Consider the following 22,009-nt stretch of genomic DNA (forward strand, 5'->3'; position numbering starts at 1 on the left):
ACAGTTCCACATGGCTGGGGAGGCCTCATGATCATAGTGGAAGGCAAAAGAGAAGCAAAGGCACATCTTATATGGCAGCAGGAAAGAGACCTTGTGCAGGAAATTCCCATTTATAAAACTATCAGATCTCGTGAGAGTTATTCACTACCATGAGAACTGTATGGGGGAAACTGCCCCCATGATTCATTTTTCTCCACCTCACCCGACCCTTGACACATGGGGATTATTAGAATTCAAAATGAGATTTGGATGGGGACACAGCCAAACCATATCAGTGAGGCACAGGAATCACTTGAACATAGGAGCCAGAGGTTGCAGTGAGCAGAGATCATGCCAGTGTATGCTTGGTAACACAATGAGAATTCCTTTAAAAAAAACAAAAAGATTGTAATATCATTTCTGAATTTTGAGGTCATTAAGAAAACCTCTAAATAAGCCAAGTACTGTGGCTCACACCTGTAATCTCAGCACTTTGGGAGGCTGAAGCAGGTGGATCATGAGGTCAGGAGATTGAGACCATCCTAGCTAACATAGTGAAATCCTGTCTCTGCTAAAAGTACAAAAAAATTAGCTGGGCCTGGTGGCATGCTCCTGTAGTCCCAGCTACTCAGGGGACTGAGGCAGGAGAATCGTTTGAACCTGGGAGGTGGAGGTTGCAGTGAGCCGAGATCATGCTACTGCACTCCAGCGTGGGTGACAGAGTGAGACTCCGTCTCAAAAAAAAAAAGGAAGAGAAAATCTCTAAGTAAATGTACTAATTCAAACTAGAATTTTGATTATTAGAAGTCAACACTTATTCTTTGATTTGAATAAAAAACTTAGCTCTTCACCTAAAAGCTGGGACTTCACTGAGCTTACAGAATTAGCTAAATAAATGTTTTGGATCATCTTACTAATATATACATGTATGTGATGAAAAATACAATTAAGCCTATTCCAATAATCATACATACTTCCTCCAGTTCCAACTTAAATTTCAAGTCATGAGACATTTTTCCTCAATTCCAAATAATATATGTTTCCAAGTATTTTATACCTCTGATGCTGGCTTTTCACTTACTATATGCACACCATCCTAGGTATTTAATATTGATACTCTTTATCCACAAGCATACTTTTTGCTGCTTTTTTTATTCATTCAACTGATAAAGATATTGACTATTATGTGTAAGGTACTGAACTAAACACATTTGAGAACATAATGACCCCTGCTCTCATGAAAGTTATATTATCACTAGAGAGAGGTAGATTTTACTGGATGTTCCCAATTTTTGAGATTATATATATTCCTCATCAGAACATTCGTGTACAGTTTTTGATAATTGGACTATTAATCTTATTAGAGACCATCCATAATTATGGGAAGGCAGAGGTGGAATTTTCTCACAAACTCTACTCCTTCATCCTCCATATTTACTCCTGCCAGTTCATTTGTACCTCATTTCATCTCATCCTATCCTGAGGACTTCTCAATTTACATCTTTAAAACCTGTCACCTTATCTTTATAGCTGTCTACAGGATCTTGCCATAAGATGGTATTCAATGTCCCTGAAATTCAACATAGATAAAACTGAACTTAATTCTCCCAACTTTCTTATATCTGTACTTGTCCCTTATTCTGACAGTACCATAAACTCAGAATTATATATCCTTTTTTTAAAACTTCTTACTGTTTTACAAGTCCAATTTATTCTGGCTTTATATCTCTGTTTTCATCTCTTTCTTTGAAATCCCTCAGTGCTACCATCCTAGTCCAGTCTCTTATTATCTCATGCCTGCTAATGCTTTGACTATTATCCAATCAGTTCATCCTATTTGCTTCTCTCACATTAGGTCTTTTAAACACCATTTCTTTGGGGAGCCCCTCTTTCATAAAATATTTTCTTACAAACTTATTCTACAATGATCTTTCCCCTATCTGATTTCTAGTAGCACATTTCTGTGTCACTTAATCTTATATTTGGTTGTATAATGCTTTACATTATCTACTATTTTGTTGGTCGTAATTTTTTAAATAAAAAAGTTGCCATCTAGCTGCTGGTGGCAAACAGTGTGAGTAGGTGGTACAGTGATAAATAAGACGTACTCAATTTTGTCCTGACTATTAGCTAACATTTATTTATTTATTTATTTATTTATTTATTTATTTATTTTTTTTTTTTTTTGTGAGACGGAGTTTCCCTCTTGTTACCCAGGCTGGAGTGCAATGGCGCGATCTCAGCTCACCGCAATCTCTGCCCCCTGGGTTCAGGCAATTCTCCTGCCTCAGCCTCCCGAGTAGCTGGGATTACAGGCACGCGCCACCATGCCCAGCTAATTTTTTGTATTTTTAGTAGAGACGGGGTTTCACCATGTTGACCAGGATGGTCTCGATCTCTTGACCTTGTGATCCGCCCGCCTCGGCCTCCCAAAGTGCTGGGATTACAGGCTTGAGCCACCGCGCCCGGCATTAGCTAACATTTATTAAGTGGCTACTATGTGCCTGGTACTGTTCTGTGCACTTCATATGTATTAATTCATTTGATTCTCACAGCAACTCCATTTGGTAGATGCTATTATTTTCCTCACTTTACACAGGAGAAAACTGAGAGGCAAGGCAACTTTTCCAAAACTACTTAGCTAATAAATGACATAGCCATGATTCACACCCACTTCACTGGCTTCAGAACTCATGCTCTTAACCACTGCCACTATATCATCTAGTTGAAAAGGTTAGACAAAGAGCTAAATAAGCATATTTTGAGGTACACTTTATGAGAGGTTTAAAGTACTATTACAGTTTAGCAGATGGCAAGATTACTTCCACCTAGGGAAAAAAAAAGATTTTTATGAAGGATTTAGAAGTGGGATGGGGAAAACATTCCAGACACTGAGGAATAAATCACTCTTGAGACAGAACTGCTCAAAGCATATTATCAGGGCCAGTGAGTAATTTAGTTCAGCTGGGTCAAAGGATACTTGAAATGATAAAGAGAAAACATGTTTGTAAAAGTAGGTTGCAGCCAAATCATAGATCTCGAAGGAGAGGTTAAAGTGTTAAAATCCTATAGGCAGTCAAGTGATATTGTCTATGTATTAGAAACATTTCACTGCAAAAGTATGTAAAATCAAAGGGAAGAGAAGTACCAATTAGAAGATTTTTGCAATCATCTTAGTAAGAGATAAATTCCTGAATTAAGTAGCTAGTAGAAATAGAGACCAGAGGAGAGATCTGAACAAATCTTGAATGTTCAAGATTCAAGAAGTCAATTGACTGGATAATACAATAAGGGGGAGAAAGAAGTAAAAATGCCTACTTGGTGATTGGAGGAGAGAGGTACACTTAACAAAAACATGGGACACAGTTAGGAGGTGATAGTTTGGCAGAGAATGATATGTAATCAGTTTGGGATGTGCCAAGTTTTTGATACAAGTAGGACATACATCAGGAAATATTCGGCAGATGATTGTTAATGTAGAATTTAAGAAATCAGAACTAGAGGCCGGCTGTGGTGGCTCATGCCTGTAATCCCAGCACTTTGGGAGGCCAAGGCAGGTGGATCACAAGGTCAAAAGATTAAGACCATCCTGACCAACATGGTGAAACCCCATGTCTATTAAAAAATACAAAAATTAGCTGGGCGTGGTGGTGCGTGCCTGTAGTCCCAGCTACTCAGAAGGCTGAGGTACGAGAATCACTTGAACCTGGGAGGCAGAGGTTGCAGTGAGCTGCGATCATGCCACTGCACTCCAGCCTAGGCAACAGAGCAAAACTCTGTCTCAAAAAAAAGAAAGAAATCAGAACTAGAGATGTAACTGCTGGGGACCTTGACATATATTGGATAGCTAAAATCAAGGAAGCACATAGAAGACGAACATCTAGGAGAGAAACTGAGGAATCAGAACCAGAAAAGGAATATTCCCAAAGTAAGGAGAACCAGAAGATTACTGTTGCTTAAAATAGGAAAAAGTATCTTATGTTCATGGACTGGAAGACTTAATGTCATTAAAATGACAGTACTACCCAGGGCAATCACATTCAGTTCAGTCCCCATCAAAAGCTACAGTACTGGCACATGGACAGATGTATGGACCAGTGAAATAAAATAGAAAGCCTAGTTATAAATCCTTGCATATATGGTCAAATATGTTTAACAAGGCTGCCAATATCATTCAGTGTGGAAGAGATAGTCTTTTCCACAAATGGTGGTGGGGAAACTGAATATCCTCTTACAAAAGAATGAAGTTGGACTATTACCTTAAACTATATAGAAAATTTTACAAAAATGGGTCAAAGATATAAATATAAGAGCTAAAATTATAAAACTGCTGGAAGAAACCATAGAAGGAAAGCTTCTTGACATTGCAGTTGGCAAGTTTTCTTGGATACGACAACAAAAGGAAAACAAATAGATAACTTAGACTTCATGAAAATTAAAAACTTTTGTATATCAAAAGATACCATGAAGAGAGTAAAAATGGGCCAGGCACAGTGTCTCAAGCCTATAATCCTAACACTTCAGGAGGCTGAGGCAGGGGGATTGCTTGAGCCCAGGAGTTCAAAACCAGCCTGGGCAACAAAGTGAGACCCCCATCTCTAAAATAAAAAAAGGGAGAGAGAGTAAAAATGAAACCCACAGAATGGGAGAAAATATTTGCATATATGATATATTTTCTTTTCTTTCTTTTTTTTTTTTTTTTTTTGAGACAGTCTCACTGTTGTCACCCAGGCTGGAGTGCAGTGGCATGATCTCAGCTCACTGCAACCTCAACCTCCCAGGTTCAAGCCGTTCTCCCACCTCGGCTTCCCGAGAAGCTGGGACTACAGGAACCCACGACCACACCCAGCTGATTTTTGTATTTTTAGGAGAGATGGGGTTTTGCCATGTTGGCCACGCTCATCTTGAACTCCTGACCTCCAGTGACTTGCCCGCCTCAGCCTCCCAAAGTTTTGGGATTACAGGCATGAGCCATTGCACCTGGTCGATATGTTTTCTATCGTCTATCTGATAAGGGATTAATATCCACAGTATATAAATAAGTCCAACTCAATAACAACAACAAAACTGAGTTGAAAGATGAGCAAAGGATTTTAGTAGACATTTCTTCAAAGAAGATTTACTGTAAGTAAGCACATGAAAAGACTTTCATGGGGGAAATGAAAATCAAAACCACAGAAGATAGCATTGCAAACCCACTAGAATTGCTATAACAATAACAACAGAAAACAAGAAATGTGAAGACATGGAGAAAACTGAATCCTCCTATGTTACTAGTGAGAATATAAAATATCTCAGCTGCTTTTTAAAATAAGATGGTGGTTCCCTAAAAAGTCAAACGTAGAGTTACCATGTGACCCATCAATTCTGCTCATAGGTATACATACAAAGGAATTGGAAACAGATGCTAAACAAATAACACATGCAGTCATGTTCAGAGCAGCATCATTAATTCACAATAGCCAAGAAGTGGAAAGAGCCCAGATGTTCATCACTAGATTGACTAACTATGTTATATATGTACAATGGAACGTTATTCAGTCATAAAACAGACTGGTACATGCTACACTGGGGTTGAACACTGAAACATTATGCTAAGTGAAAGAAATCAGAAGCAAAGGGTCACATATTATATAATTCCATGTTTATGAAATTTCCAGAATAAGTAATCCATAGAGACACAATGCAAATATGTGTTTTCTAGAGACTGGAGACAGGGAGAGATGAGGGTTATTGTTTAATGAATATAGGGTTTCAGTTTGGGATGATGAAAAGGTTCTAGAGATGGAAAGTGGTGATGGTTTGTACAGCAATATGAATGTACTTAATGCCACTGAATGGTGCACTTAAAATTATATTCTTTAAAATAGTTGGCCAGGTGCAGTGGCTGATGCCTGTAATCCCTGCACTTTGGGAGGCCAAGGCAGGTGGATCACCTGGGGTCAGGAGTTCAAGACCAACCTGGTCAACATGATGAAACCCCATCTCTACTAAAAATACAAAAGCCAGACCTGGTGGTGGGCACCTGTAATCCCAGCTACTGGGGAGGCCTGAGGCAGGAGAATTACTTGAACCCGGGAGGTAGAGGTTGCAGTGAGCTGAGATCATGCCACTGCACTCCATCCTGGGCAACAAGAGTGAAACTTCATCTCAAAAATAACAATAATAATAATATAAATTTTTAAAAAGTAAAATAGTTGGCTGGGTACGATGGCTCACACCTGTAATCCCAGCACTTTAGGAGGCCAAGGCAGGCAGGTAACGAGGTCAACATGGTGAAACCCCATCTCTACTAAAAATACAAAAAAAAAAAAAAAAATCAGCTGGGTGTGGTGGTGCATGCCTATAGTCCCAGCTACTCGGGAGGCTGAGGCAGGAGAACTGCTTGAACCCAGGAGGCAGAGATTGCAATGAGCTGAGATTGCACCACTGCACTACAGCCTGAGAAACAGTGGGAGACTCCATCTCCAAAAAAAAAAAGGAGGGGGGGCGAATAGTTAAAATGGCAAATTTTATGTTATGTATAATTTATTGCAATTAAAAAATAAAAGAATAAGGGCACGTTGTGACACTCCTGTGAACTGGGTAGGAATTGAGAGCTGGATGGGAGCAGTGTGGTTGGCCCAGGCTGGTAGGAAACAGAAAGGTAAGACCTCCATCACCCTTCATCTCCCTCCAGAGGACTAGAAGTTCAGTAACCCAGGGTGACATTTATTAAATACTATTATTATTTTCTAGGGCCTTAATACATGTCTTAAACTTACACATTGCTTCATGTACTCAGATGTATTTCTACCATCCTGTGTTGCTGAACTTTTCCTGTTTTAAGACACTAGTACTCTCTGTTGTTTACCACATGTTTATATACCTGTGAATAATGTTTATAGAACTCTGACCCTTAGCTGCCTTTAGCACTGAGAACAAAGTCTGTCTGAAATCCCTCTCTCAAATATGGTTCTCTTCTTGCCTAGCCTAGTTTTGGTGTGGTAGATGACAGCTTCTCTTAATACAGCTACTGTTTTTGAATGGAAGCTTTGGTATTCCAAGTGAATTTAGTCTGTATGGTTATGTGCCAGAAGAGCTGTTTAGAGGTAAATTCCTGCCCCTCTCAGAATGCCCAGAATCTTCCTCTTTCTTTATGTCATTTATTCTGCTAATCAACCAGTCATTCATTCAATTATTGTAAGCCTGCTATGTATCAGGCACAATGTATGCTAAGGAATTTGTCCATACGTTTTTACCTGTTGATACGTTTACTGTATCCAGCTTTTATTCTCAAGTATTGAAACACATGAAAGAGTAACCATGCACTTTATTTTTTTATTATTATTCAAACTAAAAGAACTATAGACTGCTATGGTTTATTTTAAGCTTGTCCAAACCATGGTGCCCACCGGCCGCATATGACCCAAGACAGCTTTGAATGTGGCACAACACAAATTTGTAAACTTTCTTCAAACATTATGAGATTTTTTTTTTTTTTACTTTTTTTTTTTTTTAGTTCATCAGCTATTGTTACCATTAACATATTTTATGTGTGGCCCAAGACAACCCTTCTTCTTCCAGTGTGCCCCAGGGAAGCCAAAAGATTGGACACCCTTGGTTTATATGTAAGTAAAAAGCATATCAGAAGCCAGAAATTTTAAGACATAAAAGGAAATACAGAGGAAGAAAATATGACAATAATTTTTTATTGAGAGTAAGGAAAATATACATCAGTGATAGAAAAATCAGACTAAATGTTAAGTTAGGGGAAAAACAACCCACTCTATGTAAAAATTTAGTTAAATAGGTGAGTGCACGTATATGAGCATCATCAGTGTCAGGCTGCGATTTGAACCCTGTAGGAGATTGGTTTTTACGCTTTTGACATCAATTTCCTCATCCATCCTAGGAACTATCTGGCAGATGTGTACCGCTGGTCATAAGGAAATTTGGTTAAAACAGGAACATTTATTGCCTTTACCAAAAAGCAGCTATTAAGCTTATAATTCATCTAAGTTTTAGTTTTCTCCTAAAAAGCTCCTGTAATAGATTTTGCTTGTGATGTTGCAGATTTCAGTTCAATTTTCTTTGAACTGGCAGAGATTAATAAAGAACTAAATAACACCTATTTTTTAAATTGTCATGATTTACAAGTTATTCCTCTTTATTATGTCTTCCCTACCTGCATTCTTATCTCTTTTCTGTAAATTACACAGACCTTCTCTTGTTAGTGGCTAATATTTGAAACTACCGACCATGGTAGTTTTTTTCAATTTAACATGTATTAATATTTTCTGTGTACCTGGTTTATATCTAGGACTTTGATACTAGATAATATAACAAAACTGGAAAGGAAATTATTTTCCAGAATAAAAATCATTTATCCTGATCTTTAGAATTTTCAAGCCTTGTCATGACTATTCTGACACCTAAAATTGTAATCCTACCTTAATTTTATGGAACTATTCAGAGGTATCCCACTTCAACAATATGGCTTGATACATTTTTTATACCTAACTATTTATACATAGCTATGATACAATATATATGTGCCCATTTTCAGTCATAGTTTAACACTTGTATTTCTAACCCAAAAATCTAAGTGGATTATTGGGCCAAAATTGTTAAGGTCTTACTCTGTCTCTGACATTGATTACCTCTTGAACTTAAGAAAGTTTTCTCAAGATTGTCTCCATGTATTTATTTTACTTATTGTATTAGTTTTTTTGTTTTGTTTTGTTTTGTTTTTGAGAGGGAGTCTCACTCTGTTGCCAGGCTGGAGTGCAGTGGTGGGATCTCTGCTGACCGCAACCTCCGCCTCCTGGGTTCAAGCGATTCTTCTTCCTCAGCCTCCCAAGTAGCTGGGACTACAGGCATGTGCCACCATGTCCAGCTAATTTTTACATTTTTAGTAGAGATGGGGTTTCAACATGTTGGCCAAGATGGTCTTGATCTCTTGACCTCGTGATCTGTCCACCTCAGCCTCCCAAAGTGCTGAGATTACAGGTGTGAGCCACCATGCCTGGCCGTTTTTTTTTTTTTTTTTTTTTTTGAATCAGAATCTCGCTCTTTCACCCAGGCTGGAGTGCAGTGGCATGGTCTCAGCTCACTGCAACCTCTGCCTCCTGGATTCAAGTGGTTCTCCTGCCTCAGCCTCTTGTGTAGCTGGGATTACAGGCCTGCACCACCATTCACAGCTAATTTTTGTACTTTTAGTAAAGATGGGGTTTCACCCCATGTTGGCCAGGCTGGTCTCGGACTCCTGACCTCAAGTGATTCACCTGTCTCCGCCTCCCAAAGTCCTGGGTTTACAGGTTTGAGCCACTCCGCCCAGCCGATTGTCTCCAATTATTGAAATGAGTCTAAGAGAATATAAGAAAACTAAACATAACTAAAAATGTTACCCTTCATGCTTTCAAAATGGTAGATTCCAGTGTACATATATAAGTCTTAGTTTTTGTTTTTTTTTTTCCTGAATAGGGTAATACAGAAAATATTCTGCCTGCCTGGGTGTGGTGGCTCATGCCTGTAATCCAAGCACTTTGGAGGCCAAGACCGGTGGATCACCTGAGGTCAGGAGTTCAAGATCAGCCTGACCAACACGGTGAAACCCCATCTTTAAAAATATAAATAAATAAATGTAAAAAAGAAAATATTCTGCCTAAAGACAGAATACTTGTTCCCTTGAGATCACATTTAATTTCAGGAGCTATAAATCTATAAATTAAAATGTCCCTTGAGACATGAAAGTATCTATTTGGTGGACTTCTAACTTTAAAGCAAGAAGTCTTCATTCTGAGCATCATGAATTCTAGGAGAAATATGTAATTATTGTCATTTCTCACTTTTGTGTGAGTTATACATGTCTGTTAATATATGTAGAATTTATTTTCCTACCTCCAGGGTGGCCTGGTAGGCTTCCCATCAATTTGCTCATGGGTTCTTCTGTTTTTTCTCAAAATACTCATTCAGTTATACGTTGACTTTATAATGTATTTCTTGGCATTAAGAATATATAAGAGAGAGGCGTAGTCCCAAAACTTTAGGAGATTATAATCTATAGAGAAAAACAGTTATGTAAAGAAGCCATCATAATATAATCCGGTAATTTTAATAAAACTATATACCTATGTATATATTGCACTACTTCTACAATTCCTGGCTCATAGCTCGTATTGATCTTGTTAGAGTCTTCTGTTAACAATATTCAGGGCAGGAGCAGCCCTCAGGAAACAGAATCTCTCTCTCTGACCTCCTGCCCCCCTTTCACCTGCCCAAACCAGAACTCAGTCTGATTGTGGGTCATAAGATTCTCATTCCAGAGAACGTCCTGCCCCATACTCTAGAGGGAGGAATGCTGCACAGAGAGAACAAGAAGATTCTGAACAGGCTGGCCTGGCTGGGTTTCCCTACTCTGTCTATTAGTATGGGACCTTTTTGTCCAGTAACATTTTTTGCATGGTTGTCAATCTTGCCTACATAATGAGGCCTCCATAAAAACCCACAAGGACAGCGTTCAGAGGGCTTCAGGGTAGCTGAACATGTGGAGGTTCCTGGAGGGTGGTGTGCCCAGAAAGGATATGGAAGCTCTGCCTCCCTTCACCCATCCCTTACCTTAAATATCTTTTCGCCTGTATCTTTTGTAGTATCTTTTAAAATAAACCACTAAAACATACTTCCCTGAGTTGTGTGAGCCACTCCAGCAAATCATTTGAACCCAAAGAGGGGTTATGGGAACCCCAACTTGAAACCAGTTGGTCAGAAGTTCCAGAGGCCCAGAGTTCCATTGGGTTGGGGGTCTGGTGGGGAGTCTTGGGGACTGGGCCCAGAGTCCTATGGGATCTGACACTGTCTTCAGATAGATAGGGTCAGAATTGAATTGGCGGACACCCAGTTGGTGTCTCCTGTAGAATTGATTACTTGCTTGCTGGTGAGAGAAATCCCCACATATTGTAGGGTCACAGAAGCCTTCTTTTGTATTGATTGTTTTTTTTTTTTGCTTGTGTGAAAGTGGACGAAAAACAGTTTGAGAGTTTTCCCAGGTTTATACCCAAGAGAAATTAAAGATACGTTCACACAGAAACCTGCACATGAATGTTTGCAGCAGCATTATTTATAATAATCAAAAAGTAGCAACAACCCAAATGTCCATTAAATGGGCAACACAGACAAAATGTGGCCTATCCCCCCATGCAATAAAATATTTTTCAGCAGTAAAAAGAAATGAAGTACTGACATGTCCTACAACATGGACCTTGAAAACTTTATGCTAAGTAAAAGGCTACATATTACATGATTCGATTTATATGAAATGCCCAGAAGAGGGAAATCTATAGAGATAGAAAGTAAATTAGTGGTTGTCTAGGGCTGAAGCAGTTAGGACAAATGAAGGGTGACTACTAAAGGGTAAGAAGTATCTTTTCTGCCGGGCGCGGTGGCTCACGCCTGTAATCCCAGCACTTTGGGAGGCTGAGGCGGGTGGATCACGGGTCAAGAGATCGAGACCGTCCTGGTCAACATGGTGAAACCCTGTCTCTACTAAAAAATACAAAAAAATTAGCTGGGTATGGTTGCATGTGCCTGTAATCCCAGCTACTCAGGAGGCTGAGGCAGGAGAATTGCCTGAACCCAGGAGGCGGAGGTTGCGGTGAGCCGAGATCGCGCCATTGCACTCCAGCCTGGGTAACAAGAGCGAAACTCCGTCTCAAAAAAAAAAAAAAAAGAAGACATGAGACTCCTGGGTCAGAGACAGAGGGCAGTTTATTGCTCACAGCAGTAGCAGGAGCTAGAGTACCAGCATTTTTTTTGCTTGTTCTCTGAGCTCAGTTTCCTCAGAGTAAAGAGGGCCAACTAACTCCTAAACAGCAAGTGGGGTATATTACCAACGAGGAATACTGAATTTAGGGAACTCAAATTTTTTACAACAGGCAATAAGCATAGCTACTTATTCGTCTGAGGAGCCAGTATCTTCACTAAACCGGACAATAAGAATGTTTGCCCTTTGACCCTCAGGGAGACACTGTCTCTTTCTATTACTGCCTATTCATTGGGCTGCTTGAGTGGTCTCACTTTTTGGCAATTGGCTTCTCCCAGAGACAAGTAACACAAGAAAGAACAAGGCAGAAGCTATATATATGTCTTTTATCACCTATCCTTAGAAAACACACTCTGTCACTTCTACAGTATCCTATTGTTTTTACTGGTCAGCCGTAGGCACTGTGGAAGGGGAGACTACACAGGGGCATTAATATTAGGAGGTGGGAATCACTGAGGAACACCTTGGAGGCTGGCTTGTTATCACAATGGCTATATAATTAACACCATAGTTTGCTGAATAAAGAGTATATGGGAACTCTGTACTATTTTTTACAACTTTCTATAAACCTAAAGCTATTTCAAAATAAAAGATAAAGAATATTAAATGAAAATATAGGGGCCAGGAGTGGTGGCTCATGTCTGTAATCCCAACACTTTGGAAGGCCAAGGCGGGAGAATCACTTGAGCCCAGGATTTTGAGGCTGCAGTGAGCCATACTGTGCCACTGCTCAACAAAGCAAGGCTCTGTCTCTAAAAAGCTATTAAAAAAGAAAATACAGGCTGGGCGCGGTGGCTCAAGCCTGTAATCCCAGCACTTTGGGAGGCCAAGGCGGGTAGATCACGAGGTCGAGAGATCGAGACCATCCTGGTCAACATGGTGAAACCCCGTCTCTACTAAAAATACAAAAAATTAGCTGGGCATGGTGGCACGTGCCTGTAATCCCAGCTACTCAGGAGGCTGAGGCAGGAGAATTGCCTGAACCCAGGAGGCGGAGGTTGTGGTGAGCCGAGATGGCGCCATTGCACTCCAGCCTGGATAACAAGAGCGAAACTCCGTCTCAAAAAAAAAAAAAAGAAAAAGAAAAAAGAAAATACAGATTATAGACCAAAAGAAAACATTGGTAATACTTATATCTGATAAAGATTTAGTATCTACAAAATATAAAAAACTCTTAAAACTAGTAAGACAACCCTATTAACAAATAGTCAAAAGACATGAACGCATGCTTCAAGAAAGCATTATTCACTTGGCTAATAAGCACATATAAAGGTACTCAAGATCATTTGTCATCTGGAAAATGCAAATTATTACCACAGGAAGATACATTTCAGTCCTACCAAATGGTCAAAATTAAAACAATTGACCACGTCAAGTGTTGGTACGGATGTGCAACAAGAACACTCATGCATTGCTGTGTAGAGTGTAAAATGCCATCTCTATGGAAAAAATACTCATGTAGTTTCTTATGAAGTTAGATGTACGCCTTCCTTATGTCCTTAGCAATTCTACTCCTCTGTATTTATATGTGAGAGATTAAAACCTGACCACTAAGAGGTTGTACACAATATCCACAGCAGCTGTATTCATTCATAATGCATAACAACCAAAAGCTAGCAGCAACCCAAATATCCATTAATAGGAGAATGAATAGACAGGTTAGGAAACAAATCTTTCTTCTGATAATGTGTTATGAATATTTGCTACTAGTTTGTGATCTTTCTTTTCATGTTTAAAAATAGTTTATTTAAATACCAATGCCAAAATACCTTTAATTTTGGCAAAATCCAAATATTTGTGGTTTTATTACTTGCACACAACTCTCACACTGGTAGAAGACTACAAATCCTCTACAATTAAGTACTCTGTGGGAGACAGACAAGAGTGTCAATTGTTTTGCAATTCGGACAGCTTCTAGAACCTTTGGTTAGAAGGGGCCCCATTCGAGGTGAGTCGTTTCTCAAGTAACGACATATATGGGCTTAATACAATTTGTAATGAGAAGTATGTTTCCTCCAGAACCCAAAGAGCCTAAAAGAAGTTGTGGGTGCTGAGAGGCTCAATAGCTGTTTCTAAACAGTGTCATGGATGGAGCAGCCTTCAGTTTATCCAATTATTTTCAGAAATCAGTGAAGGCCTTGCTCTATGTGTGAGGCAGTGGGTCACCCCCTGAGCTCCTTTGCATTTATGTGTCCTGTGTGAGTGTATCAAAGGAATCTCCTCAGCAGAGGAGGTCATCAGTGCGATGTCATACCTGCATTTCTGGGAAAAGTAAGGTGCAGTTTCTATCTTGTTCTCCAAGATAGTATGTTACAGTACCTTGTGCTAGCTGGGTAAAACTATATTGGGTCCTTTAGGAGGCAAACTGCAGTTAAGAGTGTTGTTGAAATAGGCTCTGAACAAAACATATTCACTAAATATATAATAGCAAAATATCTACCAGTTGCAGGTTAGATGAAGTCAGTAATTTCAGTTATACTGGGTATGGGTCCTTAGTGAGGTCCACCAGCATTGAGGTTGAAGTAATCCACCAGGAGGCACCATTCATTCCTCCCAAGTGTAAAAGCTAGTCAAATTGGTCTGTTAAAAGGACAGGCAGTGGTGATAATCACCCCTTTTCTAAACAGGTCTTGTATAATAGGTTTCAATCATTAAAGGCCCTATTTTAGTTTACATTTGGCTATATTAAATGTTTTAATGAGGAAACAGTAGATCCATGGGGTCTATTTTAAAAGGCAATTTGTTAGTGTCAGAGACTTAAAATTAATTCATTACTCATTGGGTCAGAGAGTCCATGACCACTGTGGGATATTTTAGAACAATGGATGTGATGACCATGGGGAATTAAGACAAAATTCCTGTGGTTAAGGTGAGGCATGCCTACTTGTCCTTTATATTATATTCAATAACTCCCCTAAGATTATAGGAGTACTCTTGTTTAAATTTAGGGGGATCTCCAATATTAATTAAGGGCATAAAGTTTTGCCAATTGGTATATTTCAGCAGATGTTAATTCAGAGCCAGTGTTAATAGAGGCATAAAAACCAATTCCTGCCCTTTTATCTATGTATTGTATAAATTCTTGCGGTGAATTTTGAAAACCCAGGTGGGCCAAACTGTGGACTTCTGTTTCCGTTTTTGTTTTTTTGTGTCTTCCCTGTTCAGAACGGAATTGTGTGCCCCCTAATTCACATATTGAAGCCCAGACTCCCAATGTGACTGTATTTAGAGATAGGGCCTGTAAGGAGATAATTAGGGTTAATGAAGTTGGAAGGGTGGGACCTAAACCGATAGCATTGATATTCTTCTAAGAAGAGGAAGAGGGAGAACAGACTCCCCCAATCCCCCCCACTCCACCACACAAACACACACACTCATGCGCATGCACACCCAAAAGGCCATCTGAAGACATAGCAAGAAGGCAGCCAACTGCAAGCAAGGAAGATGGTCCTCGAAGAATTTCTCTTCCTAAGAGTAAAAAGACATTTGAGGTGATCTAGCTTTTAATTTTTAGTTTTTAGGTTTTCAATTTTGTTGTTTTCATACGGTGTATGTATGCATATACGATATATATATATTTGTCAAGAGCATGCCTCCATTTTTAAATTGGAAAGAAAAACTGTATAGCTGAAAACTGTGCACCAAATTAAATGCTGTAACTAAAAGTGTTCACAGAACTTAAGAGGGTAAGAGATAATTAGATTATTACACAGCCCATACACATTATTAGATATATATATCTAATATGTATATTATATTAATTATATATAATTATATAGCTATATATCTAAGATATATACATTATATATAATATATATATTTGCTGCTAGCTTGTGGTCTTTGTTTTTAAGAATAGTTTCTTTTAAAAAATATATATCTAAGATATGTATCATAATTATATATAAATATAATATACATATTAGATATATATTGATATATACATATTGGATATATATCTGTATAATGTGTTATATATATCTAATATGTATATCTAATGTGTTATGTATATCTAATAATGTGTTACATATTAACTGGGTGATGCTATATAAGGATATTATTTTCTTGGATAAAATTTCTGAGAATTTGTGAGTTGAGCTGAATCTACTAAAAATAGTTGAATCCAGAATTTTAGCTTCTGTATTTATATAAATAATGACTATTAATAAGTCATTTCAAAAGAAGTATTGCTCATTAGGGAGCTTCAGTATCTATGAGATAAAAATGAGACTTTTGTCATTAAAGTATAAAAATACAATTAATAAGTACATTAAACATTTTCTTTAAGTTGGCCATAATTTTTAGTGCCAAATAAATTACATGATGCTTTCTAATTAACATTTTATAGTTCAAAGCTGGGAGGGGAAAAGTGCATATCAATTATTTTAAAAATACAGCCCTAGCCCAAGAATATAGAGGATTTTCAAAGTCACCAAATAAAGCAGAGTGGGTTTTATGGCAAAATTCCATTACAAAGTACATTATTTGGGAATCATTTAAGTTTTCATATCAATTCTTTCTTCGGTTGCTATATTTTGAGGTCATTACATTAAAATATTGAATAATTTGAAAACTTTTTATTTTGTATTCAGTATGGAGATTTATTCCCAGAATGGGCTTTTCTGATGCAAAATTGGAATGCTTGTGTAGTCCCAACCAACAGCTGTCCCCACACCATGTGGTATCTTCCATTACTTTACTGTAGAGATGAATATTTGGCCCAGTGTTTCGGTAATATTGGACACACATGGTTTTAAGTGGCAAAGCAGTGTGCTTATGCATTCATTTGACTTTCACAGCTACAGTTGGCTCCAGATTAGAACAGGGAGAATACATTCACACCATGGCCACCCTCATGGCTGCTGTAGTAGCTGGATCACAGTAGGCTCTGTTGCTTCTAAAGACACAACTAACTATTGCCGAGGAATTACACATTCACCAAAGTGCCTTACCACTGTAGGAGGGAGAATAATGCATTGCTGAAAGAGTTCTCTTAGATTTCGGATTACGGACCTAGTCACTATCGAGCTTCTTCAAAAATATTAATAATAAAAATTAATGGCCATAAAATAACTATGAAACTTAAGACTATCATGGCAGTAGGTGATTTTTCAGGAATTCAATCCAAATACTTCATATAAAATTTTTATTTTTCAGAAAAAAATGTAGTACTATACTTTGACTCTCATTAATCTAAATAAAATCAGATTTGTTTTTAATGCCAGTGTTTATGCAGAGTATTTAGAAAACAGATCTATTAAAAATAGGAATTATTTTAAAGACTTAGTTTACTATATGAAACAGTGATTTATATTTTTTAACATTTTAGGCCATTTTTTTGCTCTAAAAATGTTAAAATAACATAGAAATTAGATAATTTGATTTAGTGTGAATTTGTAAATGCTATATGGTTTGATCAGCATATATCTTTATGCAGTGATCAACTTCATGCTCTTCATGGCATGATCTTTTACTGTAAGCTCATTTAAATTCTGTCTAAAACTTAAGTCTTTTGAATTTCTGAAATCAATTGGTCTACTTATTAAAGCTTTTAGCAATAATACTATGATTTCCTTGAAAATCCAATTATATTCTTCTAAATAGTAGCTGAATAAGAATAATACTTTTCTCCTTAAATAAAGACAAGGAAAAAGAAAGAAAAAACCCTCCGTGTAAATTTTTAAGTCATCTGATATGAAGAATTAGATTTCTGATATTCATTAAATATCAAAGAAATTCCAACCCAGACCCAATGTGGGCTACCTTTTTATATAAGTGAATTTATGCATGTATTGTAGGGGCTGTACTGATGAATATGTTTAAGGCTTTCAGCTCTTAGTGGATACAAAATAGAATGATTGATAAAATCCTCCCTGCTATTGGCTATTATTTACTGACTCTTAAGTGGCAGGTTGTATTTATGCCAATTTATCTGCTTCAGGGAACATTCTTGATAGCAGAACAAAGTGAATAAAAGTAGTTTGCTTTGCAAATGAATGCAAATGGGAGAGCCTTTCGGAAAGCCCTTTAACAGGGGCAGTGCACTTTGATTATGAGTGAAGCTGCCATTTGGACATGGTGAAAAGAGCACGCTTGAACCATTGATTGGGGGAGACAGTAAAAAGTCAGGAAGGGCCCCGTTAAGCTTGCAGTGAGGCAGGCGGATGTCAGTGTGGTTAGAGCACAGTGGGAGAATGACAGGGAGGATTAGTGTCAGGGAGAAGCTTTGCTGTAGCTGTGGAGATAGTCCCTGGGGTCACTCACCTCTGACTGTTGTTCTGTGCTGATGGTTCTGTAATGCAAACTGCCTGATGTATGCCTGTTCATTATCGGAAATGGTGATTAGAAAAGGTATTTGTCTCAAAGGTTTCCTTCTTTCTCTCTTTCTTTTTCTTTCATTTTAATTAAAGGAAAATAAGGTAGGTTTCCTCAGTCTCTCTGCTTTACTGGAGTATTGTTTAATACTAGAATGGTTTATTGCCTCTGCTGGGGAACAGTTCAGTACTAAAATGTAATGTGAAATAATTGTAACATGGTTATTTGTCATTAGATAATAATTTCTTTTGCTGTGCTCATTTTGGGGTTTGACCACTGATAGTGCTGAGTAAAATGCAGAGAATATGTTTGCTGTTAGAATTTTTGCATATGTGTGTTTATAATCTCTAAGGTGTTTTTAAATTTAGTTTAATAATATGGTCAAAGATAAAAGTTGACCAAAATGAAATGGTCAAAATGAAATGAAATATTGCCTTACATGGACTTGATGGTTTGAGTCTTGGCCACAAGAGTTTCTAATTTTATTTCTGTTCCCAAGTTTTAAAAAATACTAGTGGCATCTGGCAAGCTAAACTTCTTGAAAATAATAATATTTAAAAATTGATTATTGTTACATAGAATGATGAAAAGATGTTTTGTCGCAGTTCTGATTTTAGACCAGTATATTTACTTGTTCACATTTCATTTATACTTGTAAGATTTTTTTTGCTTTCTTTAAAGTATTTTTTTAAAACAAAAAAACCTTTAATAGTAACTTTATGTGAGGCATTTATGAGCAGCACTGCATTTCATAGCAAGGATGCATTTCATAAGCTTTGAGAATGGTTTTTTCAGTTTAATTCAAAACTGAATGTTTTTTAAAAAATGTCTACAAAAGCCTGGTTTTGCAATATTTATGCTTTCTTAGTTGGTATACAAAGGAAAATGAAATAGCCTTCTGGAGCTTTACATTCCAACGTTAAATATGCAGCTCAAATCTTTATTGAAACTATTAGATACAATTTAGTATTTTTTTTTACAGAAAGCATATTGCCAATAATTTGCTTCACAGCAATTATGTTTCAGTTGTCTTTTTTTTATTCTTCCAATCATCTCTTTTTATTTTCTCCAATGTTTTGCAGGCACCTGAATGGACAGAAGAGGACGTCAGCCAACTGACAAGAAGTATGGTTAAGTTCCCAGGAGGGACCCCAGGTCGATGGGAAAAGATTGCCCACGAATTGGGTCGATCTGTGACAGATGTGAGTTCACTGAGATTTGCATTGTATGGAGAGTGACAAACCAGAACAAGTCAGCTATGTAGAAAGCAGACATAGCTGGGTTCCACAATATCTTTGGGGAGGGGATACAATCCTTTTAGGACCTGAAAGTGAACCATTAATGAAATAAGCCAGAAGCAGATGTGAGCCAATCCCTTGGTCCACAATTAACAGCTGTGTGAGGAATTTTAGCGTTTAGAGACTTAAGCTACTGTAACCTAATCACATAAAAACAATGCCAATTTTTGTGTTTATAGTGACCCCTTTAACTGAGGAAAAAATAGTTTTCAAGCTGATCAGAAGTAGGAAGGTTGTATTTCAGCTGGATCTTTTTAACATTGAAGTACAGATTGCGATTACTATTTAGATAGGTGGTTTGGATTAATTAAATGCACCATCTAATCATAATGCAAATGGACATTGGCCTTTTTGTTTCAAAAATCATAGCAACTATCCCATTTGATAAGTAGTTTAAACAGAAAAAGAGAGAGAGAGAGAGAGAGAGAGAGAGAGAGAGTGTGTGTGTGTGTGTGTGTGTGTGTGTGTGTGTGTGTGTGTGTTGGTACCTAACATTTAAAAGATAAATTACTTACTTGGAAAGGTTTTAACTTAACACTTTAGCTGCTTTTATTGAGGAAATTTAGTGCAGAGAATTTTTTAGAAAGCATCTAGCAGAATGCCTGATGTGTAATGTACCAAATACTAAGTAAATGTTTAATTGAAATTGAGAAAAAATATTTATCAAATTTATATTTTCATAAAGGATAGTACATACTCTTTACTAAATTTACTTTCAGTAAATCCTGTAGATCCAAAAATACTTAGAGAGTTACTGAAAGCAAAGATTTAAATTTCCCCTTTAATTCTGTAGGTATACCTTTATGCCTTTTTGATACTGTCAATTTTTTTAAAACCTGCAACATTATTACTAAATATGGCTACCAAAAAAACCTTACTAGAAATGCTGTTAAGTTACTTTTCATAACAAACTTTGAAACAAGCTTGCAAAAATTATTACTGGTTGCACATCCCTAATCCGTCACATTGGCACTCAAGTTTCAGATTTTTTAGCAATTTTGGGCTTTTGGATTAGGAATACTTGACCTGTACTCAAGTTTTATATTTTAAGTTCTTTGTTGTTTTGTTTTTGCAATGGACCTGCTTTGAGAATTTTAAATTATCTATATGAATATTGTTACTACTGTATAAGTCATTTCAAAGACTGCAATCTGAATTTTTATAAGATGTGTAGCAGTATTTTTGCTTCAGAATTAAAGTCTGATCATAGGGGGAAATAGCTGTAGTATTTTGTAACTTTTTATTTTTTGCTATGTTTCATGAGGAAACCAGTTGTCTTGAGTGACTACAAAAGAACCGTAAGGATAACTTTTCTTCTGCTAAACATGTTATGTTACTGGGTGGTATGTTTTATGATCTCATTTTAAGGTTGCTTGTAAAAAAGAAGTTAATAATGACTTATCAGTAAATATCTGACAAAATTAAAGACATTCCATGGTTTTTGATATTTTGGTAAGTACTATGACCTAATTACATAGCTGCTATTAATACAGTGATTATTAAAATACTAATGTATTATCTCCTTTGATGGCAGCACCACCTTTAACTTTTAAAATAATATTTCTGTAAGGCTCTCCAGTTGATGCTAAAGGCAGATAGGAAATTGAGTAAAGCAATGTTTTAATTTGTTGTCATTAAAACCTGGTAAATTTTTATTCATATTTTTAAGAGGAGAAAGACGAAAGTTTTTTTAAAATGTCAAGAATACACATGATACAATCAAAAGAACTTCATAGATCTAGTATATACTTAATTTACTAGAGTTAGTCTCGGCGAAGTCAAAAGCATCTTTTTAAACTTTTGCAAATTCATCTCATATGTTTCCTTTTTTCCTCGGTAGACTTATCCAAAGGAGACTGATTCCATGTCTACAGTTGATATTTTTTCCCTTTATCATGGCAGTGGAAAACCTGACATTTTGTTGGTTTTTTATTTTGGGTTTTTTGTTTGTTTGTTTGTTTGTTTGGTCAAGTATCAGTTCCGTTTTCATGATATCAAAGGTACCTTGGAATTAATATGTAATACATCTAAACTTCTGTTGCACCAAAAAATGCCATTATAACTTTTCATTTATGTCAGTATATATGTAGACTCACACTGTATTTTCATTTTGTAAGCATCATCTCCATGGCTGGACTTTTCATTTCAGTAACTCTCCCATCCCCCAACACATGCACGTCCACACATAAACACACACACACACAGAGAGAGAATCACTCTGTAAAAGAGAACAGTTGTCTGTAGACTCATTTTAGTAACACATATGGATGACTTATAAATCACATTGAAACAGCTGAAATGGTTCAGCTAATATTGTTTCTCTAGTATAATGTTAAGTGAAAGTTAACCACACTTTAAAAAGACTGCTTGTGCCTCTTTTTGGCTTATGGTGTTAATTAGATTTGTTTTCATTAAGTATTCGATTATGAAAAAGAAGCCGGGTTCAATTGGGTGTCATCAGAACCTCTGCATACTGACCTGATCACCTGACTAGTTCTTTGTGGCTTAGCACAGCTGTTTTTTGACCCTGTTTCCTTGCCAAATTTGTAGCTTCAGGCTTAGTTCTCTTTCCTTCAAGAAACAATTGACCTTTTAGGGAGAAAGGTGTGTGTGTGCCAGT

The 22,009-nt window shown here is 37.1% G+C and overlaps 1 protein-coding gene across 1 annotated transcript in view; it reads left to right on the plus strand.

Annotated features, from left to right (window-relative positions):
- The window catches only part of DNAJC1 (DnaJ heat shock protein family (Hsp40) member C1), a 237,775-nt gene that overhangs the window by 175,416 nt on the left and 40,350 nt on the right, over positions 1-22,009 (plus strand). The window contains exon 9 of the mRNA XM_003930662.4: positions 19,174-19,293. Coding sequence (XP_003930711.3) covers positions 19,174-19,293 — 120 coding nt within the window. The remainder of the gene's footprint in view (positions 1-19,173; positions 19,294-22,009) is intronic.

Source organism: Saimiri boliviensis, chromosome 8 (genome assembly GCF_048565385.1).
Source record: "Saimiri boliviensis isolate mSaiBol1 chromosome 8, mSaiBol1.pri, whole genome shotgun sequence".
NCBI classification, from domain to species: Eukaryota; Metazoa; Chordata; class Mammalia; order Primates; family Cebidae; genus Saimiri; species Saimiri boliviensis.